Source organism: Rhinopithecus roxellana, chromosome 19 (genome assembly GCF_007565055.1).
Source record: "Rhinopithecus roxellana isolate Shanxi Qingling chromosome 19, ASM756505v1, whole genome shotgun sequence".
Taxonomy (NCBI): Eukaryota; Metazoa; Chordata; class Mammalia; order Primates; family Cercopithecidae; genus Rhinopithecus; species Rhinopithecus roxellana.
In genome coordinates this window covers 5,752,458-5,766,982 of record NC_044567.1, presented here as the reverse complement: position 1 = coordinate 5,766,982, position 14,525 = coordinate 5,752,458, and the positions used below count along the sequence as shown (strand labels likewise).

At 46.3% G+C, this 14,525-nt stretch overlaps 1 protein-coding gene across 1 annotated transcript in view; it reads right to left on the bottom strand.

The window, feature by feature from the left end:
* The window catches only part of CALCOCO2 (calcium binding and coiled-coil domain 2), a 36,232-nt gene extending 22,354 nt beyond the window's left edge, over nt 1–13,878 (bottom strand). The window contains exons 1-2 of the mRNA XM_010359745.2: nt 13,767–13,878; nt 1,812–2,001 (exon numbers count right to left, since the gene is read on the bottom strand). Coding sequence (XP_010358047.1) covers nt 1,812–1,991 — 180 coding nt within the window. The 5' untranslated portion in view covers nt 1,992–2,001; nt 13,767–13,878. The remainder of the gene's footprint in view (nt 1–1,811; nt 2,002–13,766) is intronic.
* Nucleotides 13,879–14,525: the final 647 nt, after the last annotated feature.

Here is a 14,525-nt window from a genome sequence, read left to right as displayed (position 1 = left end):
AGGAAGAAGAAAAGCAACTACCATCTTCTTTCTAAGACAGAAAACACTCTGGTGTGTTGACACACCTTTTAGTCTGATGATTCAATGCTCTGCAGTCTCAAGAGCTGTCACGACACTTGCCAGTGTCCTGCTGTTGGCCACTATCCCTATTTCCAAACACCAGTCTTGCTACCTCCAGCTTAAATTGCTCATCAATAAGTTTGATGTTCCAAACAATAAAGGCAAAGGAATTCAATGAAGGATATAAATAAGCAACAGCTCCTTCTCAGTGCAGTTGAGAACGGTGTCTGATTTCAGGATGAACAGCACTGGCAAATAGGCACATGACATACTGAGGTGTCAAACCAAAGGTCACTGACATTGGGAGTTGGCAGTATAAATTACTTAAAATTTGACCTTTATTTCCTGTCTCTGGAAATAGGAAGATTTGTCATTATGGTGTATGTGAGATGTATGAGAGAGAAAGACACGGATGGGAGAGCGAAGGGGACATAGAGAGTAAGCTAATTAAAACTTAAAAATACCATTCTGTACTTGAACTGATGGGATGATCAGACACTGAAAGAGGTCACTAAGGGAGCTCATAAACTTTCAGTCCTTGGAAATCATCATAAAGTAGTCAGACGCACTTATTCAGGAATAAACTTTTTGAACACAGGATGTCAATATCCTCAATATCCTTTCCAGATTTATGGTATTTGTATCAAAACAAACTAAACACCATACCAAGTAAGGAAGTAATGTTTACTCTCAGAAGTGACATATGAGGTCAACCATCTCAGTCAAGTCATACATAAATATTTCAAAATAGGATCATTTAAAAAGCATTTAATTTGGGAGGCTGAGGCGGGCAGATCACAAGGTCAGGAGTTCGAGACCAGCCTGGCCAACATGGTGAAACCTGGTTTCTACTAAAAATACAAAAATTAGCAGGGTGTGGTGGCATTCACCTATAATCCCAGCTACTCTGGAGGCTGAGGCAGGAGAATAGCTTGAACCCGGGAGGTTGGGCTGCAGTGAGCCGAGACTGCGCCACTGTACTTCAGCCTGGGCAATAAGCGAGACTACGTCTCAAAAAAAAAAAAAAAGAAAGAAATCAGTTAGGCATTGTTCTGCACACCTGTAGTCCCAGCTACTGAGAAGGCTGAGGTGGGAGGATCACTGAGCCTGGGAGGTTAAGGCTGCAGTGAACTACACTCCAGCCTGAGAGACAGAGCAAGACCCTATCTCAACAACAACAAGAAAGCATTTACATTTGGTCTTTGACAGCACAATAAGGATAGGTGTGGTGGCTCACACCTGTAATCCCAGCGCTTTGGAAGGCTGAGGCAGGCAGATCACCTGAGGTCAGGAGTTCGAGACCAGCCTGGCCAATATGGTGAAACCCCATCTCTACTAAAAATATAAAAATTAACCGGATGTGGTGGCAGGTGCCTGTAATCTCAGCTACTCGGGATGCTGAGGCAGGAGAACTGCTTGAACCCAGGAGGCGGAGGTTGCAGTGAGCTGAGATCATGCCATTGCACTCCAGCCTAGGTGACAGAGCAAGACTCTATTTCAAAAAAAAAAAACAACAAAATTTGAGGATTACATGATTTGCCATCTTATTTTAGCTTGACACTGAAATGAAAACTTGAATCCCACAGCACACATTAGTGTGTGAAGAGAGAAGTGCTGTGGAGCTTGACTAGAATTTAAAAATTGCCCACACATATTATACAAAATGCTTATAATACATAGAGAGTCACACAGTCAGGTAACTAAGAATCACCTCTAGTTTCTGATCACTTGGTACTAAATTAATCACTTACTCTAAAGATGCCAATCCAATCCTTTTGACGAGGGATGAAATGCTGGGTGAAGGTATAACGACATGTGACGTCCCCTCCAGGGATGTAGAACTTCTCCACACTGTTAAAGATGACCTGAGAGAAATGACAGTGATCCAGCAAGACAGCTGATGTGGGGGGATCTTCGATAGTCTTCTCCATGGTAGGGGTCCTGTTATGAAATGTGGAATAGAGTAAGGCTCAGAAAGCATTGTCTGAAATGTTGGCGATTTCTGGGCTTTCATCCAGAGAACATTCTGTGCAAAGCAAGCCAGGAAAAGCAAAATCCTGACAAATACTGAGATTACACAACTTGCTTTCTGTTTCACTTTGAGCCATCTCAGTCACAACTTCCTATGCTACGAGAATTTTCTGACAATATCTTTAACTTCTTCACCACAGGCACCACAACTCTCACATGAACAGAGGCTTATAGCTGCTTAGGTTCCCCTTTCTCTAACTGACTTAAATAAACAAGGCAGCCTAGATAAAAGAGCCTGAGCTGGGAACTGTGAAACTTAAATTCTAGATTTTTCATCCCAACAAGCCCTAAGACTTTAGGAAAGTCCATCTCTCTGGATTTCATCTTCTATATTCAATCCCATTTATCCTATAATTATCAGGACCTTCCATATGCAAGATCCTCTGCTAGGACCTGGGGATGGGAATGAGAAGAAAGGAATGAAAAAAATTATCTGACATGCAGTAGTGACAAGCACAGGTTCTAAATTAGAATGGTGGCGTTCAAATTCCAGTTTCACCACCTATTAAATTTGTGGCATTGGGCAATTTATTTAATCTGCTGGGCTCTGTGCTTGTTTCCTCATCTGTAAAATGGGGCTAAAAATAACATCTATCCCATTTAGTTTTTTGTGAGGCATAAGTGAAATAATGTAAAATGTCCAGCCCTTAAATCAGTGTCTGCCATTGTAGGCACTTCTCACAAAGTATATGCACGTTGAATGACAAAGTACTTAGCACAGAGTCTGCATAAAGGGTTTAAGAGACGTTAGTTATAGTTAGTTATATAGTTATTACTGTTGTAGTTGTGGGTTTTTTTTCCTGGTACAACCTTAAAAGGGGTCCCAATCCAATTGAGAGGATAGATGAGTATACAAATGACTGCCAAATGAATCGAATAAGAAGTGCAAAATGCTCTGGGGTTCAAAAGAGGGAGAGATGCAATTGCTTAGGAAAATAAAGAAAACTTCAGGGAATGAGAAGAATCTTAGATTAGCCCTCAAAGAGGATTAGGATTTTGACAAGTGGGTTTTTGAGTGAGGGCATTCTAGGTGAAGGAAACAGCATGAGTAACAACAAAGAAACAGAAAAATACAACCCACATTTGGAAGACAGCAAACAAGTTTGGATCCCTAGCTATAAATGGGGATAATACCCTGTGTTTCACCTTTCTAGGTTACAGTACACATAAAATGTGATCAAGAATAGGAATGTGGCTGGGCGCAGTGGCTCACACCTGTAATCCCAGCACTTTGGGAGGCAGAGGCAGGTGGATCTTTTGAGTCCAGGAGTTCATGACCACCCTGGGCAACACGGCAAAACCCCATCTCTACAAAAAACTACAAAAATTAGCTGGGCGTGGTGGTGCACACCTGTAGTCCCAGCTACTTGGGAGGCTGAGATGGGAGAATCGTTTGAGCCTGGGAGGACTAGGCTGCAGCGAGCCAAGATTGTGCCACTGCACTCCAGCCTGGGCAAGAGAGCAAGCCCCTGCCTCAAAACAATAACAACAACAACAACAAAAAAATAGGAAACTAGAGTGGTGCATGCCTGTAGTCCTAGCTGTCCAGGAGGCTGAGGTGAGAGGATTGCTTGAGCCCAGGAGTTAAAGTCCAGCCTGGGTAATATAGTGGGACTGTCTCTATTAAAAACAAAAACAAAAACAAAAAAAGGCCACGTGTGGTGGCTCACACCTGTCCCAGCACTGTGAGAGGCCGAGGCAGGTGGATCACCTGAGGTCAGGAGTTCGAGACCAGCTTGACCAAGACAGAGAAACCCCGTGTCTACTAAAAATATAAAATTAGCCGGGCGTGGTCGCACATGCCTGCAATCCCAGCTACTTGGGAGGCTGAGGCAGGAGAATTGCTTGAACCTGGGAGCGGAGGTTTCAGTGAGCCAAGATCGCGTCACTGCACTCCAGCCTGGGCAAGAAGAGTGAAACTCTGTCTCACAAAAAAAAAAAAAGAAAGAAAAAACAAGAAGAAAAGAAAAAAAGCCAAGCACGGTGGCTCACACCTGTAATTCCAACACTTTGGGAGGCCGAGGTGGGTGGATCACCTGAGGTCAGGAGTTCGAGACCAATCTGGCCAACATGGTGAAACCCTGTCTCTACCAAAAATACGAAAATTACCCCGGCGTGATGGCAGGCGCCTGTAATCCCAGTTAGTTGGGAGGCTGAGGCAGGAGAATCGCTTGAACCCAGCAGGCAGAGGTTGCAGTGGGCCAAATCATGCCACTGCACTCCAGCCTAGGGGACAGAGCGAGACTCTGCCAACAACAACAACAACAAACAAAAAAAAAAAAAAAAAAAAAAAGAGAGAGAAACCATTTTGGAGGCATACATACATATTGTATATTATACATACAATAAACAAAGTGGGCCAGGCGCGGTGGCTTACGCCTATAATCCAAGCACTTTGGGAGGCCGACGCGGGTGAATCATGAGGTCAGGAGATTGAGACCATCCTGGCTAATATGGTGAAACCCCATCTCTACTAAAAACACAAAATATTAGCTGGGTGTGATTGCGGGCGCCTGTATCCCAGCTACTCAGGAGGCTGAGGCAGGAGAATGGCATGAACCCGGGAGGCGGAGCTTGCAGTGAGCCGAGATTGTGCCACTGCACTCCAGCCTGGGCCACAGAGCAAGACTCTGTCTCAAAAAAAAAAAAAAAGAAAGAAACAGCCGGGCGCGGTGGCTCAAGCCTGTAATCCCAGCACTTTGGGAGGCCGAGACGGGCGGATCACGAGGTCAGGAGATCAAGACCATCCTGGCTAACACGGTGAAACCCCGTCTCTACTAAAAAATACAAAAAAATTAGCCGGGCGAGGTGGTGGGCGCCTGTAGTCCCAGCTACTTGGGAGGCTGAGGCAGGAGAATGGAGTGAACCCGGGAGGCGGAGCTTGCAGTGAGCTGAGATCCGGCCACTGCACTCCAGCCTGGGCGACAGAGCGGGACTCCGTCTCAAAAAAAAAAAAAAAAAAAAAAAAAAAAAAAAAAAAAAAAAAAGAAACAAAGTGTTTTTAATTGTTGACACCTAATACTTCCTGCCCCTTAAACAAATCACATGCACTGTTTTCTAAATGACTAGCTGGTCTAACATTTAATGAGTCCATAATTCTCAATTTAGGGTTTTACTAGGACATGAAAAAAATATTTCAGCTGTACACAGAAGATGAAGAAAGGGCTATACACATGCAAATACTATATAATATCTTACAAATTCAGCTATCGGTATATGCTGGAAGATTGTGTACACATACAGGCACACATGTAATTTTTTTTTTCTTTTTTTTTTTTCTTTGAGAAAAATGATGAGCCTGCCTCGGCCTCCCAAAGTGCTGGGATTACAGGCGTGAGCCACCACACCCGGCTGGCACATATATAATTTTAAAAAATAAATAAGTATGGGCCGGGCATGGTGGCTCATGCCTGCAATCCCAGCACCTTGGGAGGCCGAGGCGGGTGGATCACGAGGTCAGGAGTTTGAGACCATCCTGGCTAACACGGTGAAACCCCGTCTCTACTAAAAATACAAAAAATTAGCCGGGCTTGGTGGCGGGGGCCTGTAGTCCCAGCTAGTCAAGAGGCTGAGGCAGGAGAATGGTGTGAATCTGGGAGGCAGAGCTTGCAGTGAGCCTAGCGGAGGTGGCGCCACTGCACTCCAGTACGGGAGACACAGTAGACTCCGTCTCAAAAAAAATAAAAATAGAAATAAATAAATAAATATGATAACCAAAAAACAAGATCTCCCCAAACAACCATAATACTTCTTCTAGCCCCATCCTATCTATTTAGTGGTTTTACTTTGAAGTCTTTGAAGTCTAAGCAACAGGCCTGCTTTTTTTTTTTTTTTTTTTTTTTTTTTTTTTTTTTTTTTGAGACGGAGTCTTGCTCTGTCGCCCAGGCTGGAGTGCAGTGGCCAGATCTCAGCTCACTGCAAGCTCCGCCTCCTGGGTTCACGCCATTCTCCTGCCTCAGCCTCCCGAGTAGCTGGGACTACAGGCGCCCGCCACCTCGCCTGGCTAGTTTTTTGTATTTTTAGTAGAGACGGGGTTTCACCGTGTTAGCCAGGATGGTCTTGATCTCCTGACCTCGTGATCCGCCCATCTCGGCCTCCCAAAGTGCTGGGATTACAGGCTTGAGCCACCGCGCCCGGCCCAGGCCTGCTCTTTCAACTCCCCAGTAGTCAGTTTTTTCATAAAGAAGGCAATGGGACTTTGGAGCACTAAACTGTCTATTCTTGAAATTGAGTTAAGGAACTAAAAAATGCATTGACTTTCTGGTTTGTGACACAGTTTAGCCACATCCTCAACCTCAAACCTCAAAAGAGTTTTTCTTTCCATTTTTTTTTTTTTTTTAGATAGAGTTTCGCTCTGTTGCCCAGGCTGGGGTGCAGTGGCGCTATCTCAGCTCACTGCAACCTCCGCCTCTGGGGTTCAAGCAATTGTCCTGCTTCAGCCTCCTGAGTAGGTGGGACTACAGGTGCAAGCCACCATGCCCGGCTAATTTTTTGTATTTTTAGTATAGAGGGAGTTTCACCATGTTGGCCAGGTTGGTCTTGAACTCCTGACCTCAGGTGATCCACGCACTTCAGCCTCCCAAAGTGCTGGGGTTACCGGCGTGAGCCACCACGCCCGGCTCAGAAGAGTTTTTCAAAGATGGGGGCGAGGTCACATTCCAATCTAGGTCAAGACTTTTCCCTATAATAAACTGTTACCTGTGTACAATGAGGTTTTCCCTTGGATGCTATGGGAGAGTGGGCAGGGAGGTTTCTCAGCTTGCAGATCCTTTATTTCCAAGTGATCTACTGTCATATGGAGGCCAGCATATCCCCTCTGTCCTAAGCTTGGAGGACCAATTTATCTGTGCATGTAAAATTACTTAACCTGTCCTTTGCGGGTCATGAAGAACACCCAGATAAGAGTGCTGGGTGCGGTAGCTCATGCCTGTAATCCCAGCACTTTGAGAGGCCAAAGCAGGCAGATCACCTGAGGTCAGGAGTTCAAGACCTGGCTGGCTAACATGGTGAAACCCCATTTCTACTAAAAATACAAAAAATTAGCTGGGAGCGGTGGCACGCATCTGTAATCCCAGCTACTTGGAAGGCTGAGGCAGAATAGCTTGAACCTGGGAGGCGGAGGTTGCAGTGAGCTGAGATCTCACCATTGCACTCCAGCTTGGGCAACAAGAGCAAAACTCTGTCTCAAAAAAAAAAAAAAAAAAAAAAAAAAAAAGAGTGACTTCAGGACCTGCCCCTCAATTAACCCAAGTACCTTACTCCCATTTCTTTTCCTTCACAACACTATCACCATTGTATACATAACACAATGCCTAAGGTGTAGTAATCACTGATTAAGTATTTGTTGGATAAATGAACTAACAAGATATGCACATCAGTCATCAAAAAGTAAAAAAGGAAGGGCTTTGTAGGTAAACAATGGTAAGGGTGACTCTGGGGCTAAGAGTGTGTGTGTTTTATTTTTTTAAGCCCTCTTAATTTGTTGGTTACCTTGGAAAAACTGCTGTTTCTCAGCTTTCTCTTTTCTAAAATAGGGTGAGGAGATCATAATCTTCAAGTGCTAAATCACTTCTTGGTATGGCTGGTTTGGCTGGCATGGCTGGTTCAAGTGGCATGGTGCCAAAAAAACCAAAAGGCACAGATTTGATTTCCTTAAGAACCCATCAAATTCACACTGCATTACCTACCTTACACACACTCAAACTGGCAAGCTGTTGTGAAAATAGATGCTACTCTGAAAGGCAAGACCAGCTAAGGGCATGGGGTAGCTTGGTACAGTCTCTCTTTCATTACTAGAAAAACAACCAATCCAGCCATGTGCGGTGGTTCACACCTGTAATCCCAGGACTTTGGGAGGCCGAGGCGGGTGGATTACTTGAGGTAAGGAGTTTGAGGCCAGCCTGGCCAACGTGGTGAAACCCTGTCTCTACTAAAAATACAAAAAACTAGCTGGATGTGGTGGTGGGCGCCTGTGATCCAAGCTACTCAGGAGGTTGAGGCAAGAGAATCACTTGAACCCAGGAGGCAAAGGTTGCAGTGGGCCGAGATTACGCCATTGCACTCCAGCCTGGGCGACAAGAGCAAAAAACTTCATCTCAAAAAAAAAAAAAAAAAAAAAAAAAAAAAGAAAAACAACCAATCTAAGTTAGCTCATAAGCAGAACGCTTAAGAAAGTACAGCACATATATAGACAACACGAAAGAGCTCATGTTCTGAGGCTTGATTATATAGTCAAAAGAACTTCTAGGCTGGGCGCGGTGGCTCAAGCCTGTAATCCCAGCACTCTGGGAGGCCGAGACGGGTGGATCACGAGGTCAGGAGATCGAGACCATCCTGGCTAACACCGTGAAACCCCGTCTCTACTAAAAAATACAAAAAACTAGCCGGGCGAGGTGGCGGGCGCCTGTAGTCCCAGCTACTCGGGAGGCTGAGGCAGGAGAATGGCGTAAACCCGGGAGGCGGAGCTTGCAGTGAGCTGAGATCCGGCCACTGCACTCCAGCCTGGGCGGTAGAGCGAGACTCCGTCTCAAAAAAAAAAAAAAACGAACTTCTAGCTCTTTTCATTCACCTGAAAACCTAATAATGTGTCTGGAAAAGTCAACAGCTTTGGTTCCTTGCTTATCAAAAATGCAAAAGACCCTACGGAGTTTCCCATTTCAGAAATCTCATCACCTTCCCAGAAGGGATTCAGAGGGCATCCAATGGCACTTGGGGTATTGAGAACTCAATCATTCTTGAAATAAGGTTAAAATTCTCCTCTGCCAAGACTGGGGAAGGGTTTGAGGAGGCAAGTAGACGAGAACAGCAGTGGCTTCTCTTTTCTCCTTTTTTTTTTTTTTTTTGAGACGGAGTCTCGCTCTACTGCCCAGGCTGGAGTGCAGTGGCCGGATCTCAGCTCACTGCAAGCTCCGCATCCCGGGTTTACGCCATTCTCCTGCCTCAGCCTCCCGAGTAGCTGGGACTACAGGCGCCCGCCACCTTGCCCGGCTAGTTTTTTGTATTTTTTAGTAGAGACGGGGTTTCACCGTGTTAGCCAGGATGGTCTCGATCTCCTGACCTCGTGATCCGCCCGTCTCGGCCTCCCAAAGTGCTGGGATTACAGGCTTGAGCCACCGCGCCCGGCCTCTTTTCTCCTTTTTACCAAGTTGTGGACACAAAGGGCCATGAGTAAACTAGAACATAACCATGCCAACCCGAACTTGGTCAGTGAGGAAGTACTCTAGTTTTTCCTGGAGGGAGGCCATCTACTGAGTTTTAAGGTCAGTAATCTTTTGTCTTCCCTTCCTCCCAGTGATAAAATTCCTGGGAGAAATGGGTTCTAACAATGGCTTGGGAAATTACCTTTCTGACAAAGTAGTCTAGAAATGAGTATTTGTGGACAGGGGAGGGAAGATATGTAAAGAGAATTATTATTTTTTTTTGGTGGGGGGGCAGGGTCTCACTCTGTCACCCAGGCTGGAGTACAGTGGCATAGCCATGGCTCACTGCAGCCTCAGCCTCCCAGGCTCGAGTGATCCTCCACCTCAGCCTCCCAAGTAGCTGGAACTATAGGTATGCGCCACCATGCCCAGCTAATTTTTGTATTTTTGTAGAGATGGGGTCTCCCTATGTTGCCCAGGCTGGTCTTGAATTCCTGGACTCAAGCAATCCTCCCGCATTGGCCTCCCAAAGTGCTGCGATTATAGGCGTGAGTCACTATACCTGGCCATGAAAATTAAAATGACTTTAGCATCAACTTCCCCTCCTTTAACCCCCTTTCCCACTATAGAACCTGTCTACCATTCATTTCTAATTTGGCAGCAATTCATAGAGTTAAAGAAAAGAGAAGAAATATAAGAAGAGTGAAAGTTAAATTTAGAAGCCCAGAGAACTACTGAGTTATGAAAAATTAGTGGGATGAACTAGGTCCCCTAGAAATTATAAAGTGGTATTCCACCTAATTCCTTACTCCTACCCTCAAATCAAAGGAGTGATTCACATAAGGAGTGAACAGAGAAAACAAGTAGGGATTTTCAAAAACAAAACTATCAAGCATGGGGAAAATAATGCACAGAGTCCACAAACTGTCAGAGGCAACTTTATTTGGCCTCTGACATAGTCATTACCTTTTTTCAGCTCAGTTTCCAAAAGGATTAGGGCCCCCAGAGGAGCAGGCAATAATGGGAAAGTATTTTTTTTTTTTTTTTTTTTTTTTTTTTGAGACGGAGTCTCGCTGTGTCGCCCAGGCTGGAGTGCAGTGGCCGGATCTCAGCTCACTGCAAGCTCCGCCTCCCGGGTTTAAGCCATTCTCCTGCCTCAGCCTCCGGAGTAGCTGGGACTACAGGCGCCCGCCACCGCGCCCGGCTAGTTTTTTGTATTTTTAGTAGAGACGGGGTTTCACCGTGTTAGCCAGGAGGGTCTCGATCTCCTGACCTCGTGATCCACCCGCCTCGGCCTCCCAAAGTGCTGGGATTACAGGCTTGAGCCACCGCGCCCGGCTGGGAAAGTATTTTTAAATGAGTCCCCTGAACTGTCTCCTAGCTTCTAAGAAAACCTGACACATTTTCATCTAATGAGCTTTTCAGGCCTAATATACTACTCCCAGGGCTGTTCCATGAGGACATAGATCCTCTTATGTCTTCCTGAAGAAAAGGAACAGCAGCCTGTTCTACTTCTGCTCTTGCTGTTTTTTTTTTTTTTTTTGACACAGGGTCTTCCTTTGTCATCCAGGCTGGAGTACAATGGCATGAATGCGGCTCACTGCAGACTTGACATCCCTGGCTCAAGCGATCCTCTCACCTCAGTTGGAGTAGCTGGGACCCTAGGCACATGCCTGGCTAATTTTTGTGTTTTTGTAGAGACAGGGTTTCACCATGTTGCCCAGGCTGGTCTTGAACTCCTGGACTCAGGCGATCCATCCGCCTCGGCCTCCCAAAGTGCTGGGATTACAGGCGTAAGCCACCATGCCCAGCCTACTTCTGCTCTTTCTAACTGCATCTGCAAAATACACTGATAGGCTTTAGCCTTTTATACCAGTGGGCATATGTTTCAAAAGAAATGAAGACTACAGATTACTTCACAGAAGGAAATCAAATGCTTCTACAACCAAGAAAGAAATGCAAATCAATTCTTCATTTGAGAACAGTAAAAATGAAGATAAAAGTCAAACCCAATTTAATTGGATTCCTTATCTTTCTGCTTACTTTTTTTTTTTTTTTTTTTTTTGAGACAGAGTCTCTCTCTGTTGCCCAGGCTGGAGTGCAGTAGTGTGATCTCGGCTAACCATAACCTCTGCCTCTCGGGTTCAAGTGATTCTCCTGCCTCAGCCTCCCAGGACTACAAGCACGTGCCGCCATGTCCGACTAATTTTTGTATTTTTAGTAGAGACGGGGTTTCACTATGTTGGCCAGGTTGGTCTCGAACTCCTGACCTCATGATCTGCCCACGTTGGCCTCCCAAAGTTCTGGGATTACAGGCGTGAGCCAGTGCGCCTGGCCTTCTGATTACTTTTCTTTCTAAACAATTAGCAATTAGCAAAAATGGATGAATTGATTTGAATCCCATTTCTCCCTGGCCCTGGCAGAGATGCTTACACATAACCAGCCTTAAAGAATACCGGCAGTGGATACTATGGGTGTGTGTAGATGACCCTGAAACAGGTAGCAAAAGCAAAGACACAATCACTGGTCTTCAAATTATCGAGCCATTTGCTCCAGCCCACAATTTCCAAGTTAATTCTAGACCCTTACCTAAAATATGAAAATGTTTCAGAGTGTCTTATAAAAATTTTACACCCCAGGAGGCCTTTTATTACTACTCATTAACAATTGTTTGAATTTGCTGTACAGCTTGTTCTAAACAGGCCCTCATCTCACATCCACACCACCATAGTGCCGGCACCAGTTCTAGGGGAAGATGGAAAGAATAGTTCTGGGACATCAGGTGTAGGCAACTGGAAACTCTGAAAGGCTCAAAGCTATGTACTAATCTCCATTTTACTGAGACCATCCACTTTTCCCTTGACAGGGGTGATTCTGACATGCCATGTCCCTGTGACACGGACAGTGACAGTGTTTGAAGTGTGGTGGAAAGGGGACTAGGCTAACAGCCAAGGAAGCTGGGTTCCTATCTTAGTTCTGCCACTCTGAGAGCTTGGCCAAGTCACACTATCCTTTTCTGGCCTGTTTCCTCATCAGTAAAATGCATGGCTCAGGCTAGAAAATCTTCAAGGACCTTGCCTGATATAATGATGATCCTAAATGAAGGAAAAAAGAAGTGAAAGAGTTCATTTAACTCTCTTTGCATCTAAAAAAAATTAAGGCTACATGACATTCTATCAATACATACCGCCAAATTAAATTTTTGTTTGTTTTTTGTTTTTTGAGACGGAGTCTCACTCTGTTGCCCAGATTGGAGTGCAGTGGCACATCTCGGCTCACTACACCCTCCACCGTCGGGGTCCAAGCGATTCTCCTGCCTCGGCCTCTCAAGTAGCTAGGATTACAGGCGCCCGCCACCATGCCCCACGAATTTTTGTATTTTTAATAAAGACAGGGTTTTGCTATGTTTGCCAAGCTGGTCTTGAACTCCTGACCTCAGGTGATTCGCCCGCCTGGGCCTCCCAAAGTGCTGAGATTACAGGCGTGAGCCACCGCACCTAGTCAGCCAAATTAAATTTTTAAAGAGCCACAGATGCACTATCTGACTCGAAAGACAATATGACCTGTTAGTGCCAGGTAACTCAGGATTATTGACTACCTTTTTCAAGGCCCTTTCCATTCCACAGCTGTCATGTCTGCCAAAGGATAGAGTTTCCAGGTCCCTTGAAAATACCTGGGAAACTGAGCCATCTGGATATTCCTTAATCATGTATTCTCCACAAGCTACAAAGACCTACCACATAAAGTCCTTTAGTTGCAATGGAGGTTTCCAATAATAGAATAAGTTATATTATCCATATTTTACTCAGCTCATGGCCACTTGTTGGCTTGCATCTGAAGCAAGAATCCAAGTGATAGAAAAGAGTTAACACATCCAGTGGAGTTGAAATAATATACAAGTGGGAACATTAGCTCCCGAACTAAGCTGGGTCAGTGGTGGAGGGGCAATGGATTAACTGTAAAGAGGCAGATCACGATAACTTCTCTCCTCCTGCCTAGAACGCCTTCTCCGACAGTTGCAGCATGCAAAAGGCAAGGTGCTTCAGGGATCAAACCCTGGTGCTTCAGGGATCAAACCTACTCGTAAAGGGGGACACTGAGGCCCAAAGAGAAAGTAACTTGCTCAGGGTGACGCAGCAAGGCCCCACCTCCGCCTTGATGCCAACGGCGATGACATCCAGGCGAGGGATTACGGAACCACCACAGTTTGGGCCCGCGGGAGGGGACGGGACGCCACGACCCGTGGGGCGGCAGCCGCCGCCAGGGGTGTCTCTTCTGCTCGAGGAGCCTCCCACCCAGCCACACAGCACTGCAGCGCTGCCCTCCGCAGGACAAAACTGCCCCGCAACCCTCCCGGACCGAGGGAGGGGCTCCAAGGCCTTCAGGACACCACTCCCACTATCAACTCAGAGGGTGAACTGCGATGAGAACCGAAACCGGCCACATCTCTAACCCCCGTGGCCCCTTCTCAGGACTGCAAGTCTGAATGGGGGCACCTCGAGGGCCTAACTGCCCCTTTCCACTTGAGGCACTCACCAGGGACAGCAGCCAGCAGCGGCGCGACAGCAACAGGGCAGAGTGGGACGGGGGCGGGGCTAAGCACTCGAGGGAGAGCCCGTCCCCCTGGCCCCGCCCATCACGTCACAACGGTCACAAGCCCCGCCTCCGCGCGGCGCTTGCTGGGACTTGTAGTGCTCAGGCGACCGGGCCCCAGGAGTGGAACTCTGCCCTTGATAGCTCTCCTAAGTCCTGAGCAGCGATCTCACCCAAAGAAACCTACTTCATCCCCTGGAAGAAGCTGTTTACTTTTTTTTTTCTTTTATACCTTTATTTCTTTTTTCTTTTTCTGTCGTCCAGGCTGGAGTGCAGTGGTGCGAACACGGCTCACTGTAGCCCCGACCTCCCAGGCTCAGGTGATCCTCCCACTTCAGCCTCCTGAGTAGCTGGGACAACCATGGTGCCCATACAGCTCCGCCTGCACGCTAGGCTAATTTTTGTATTTTTAGTAGAGATTGAGTTTTGCCATGTTGCCTAGGCTGGTCTTGAACTCCTGGGCTCAAGAGATCCAACTGCCTCGGCCTCCCAAAGTGTTGGGATTACAGACCTGAGTCATCGCGCCTGGGCTACACCTTTATGTCTTTCATCCCTGAACGAGAAAGCTTTATACATTTGAAGGGCCATTAAGAGGTCATCTTGTTTTTCTCCTGGCTCCACTTAACACTACTTCACTAAGAGTCTTTATTTTTTTTTGAGACAGGGTCTCACTGTCGCCCAGGCTGGAGTGCAGCGGGGCGA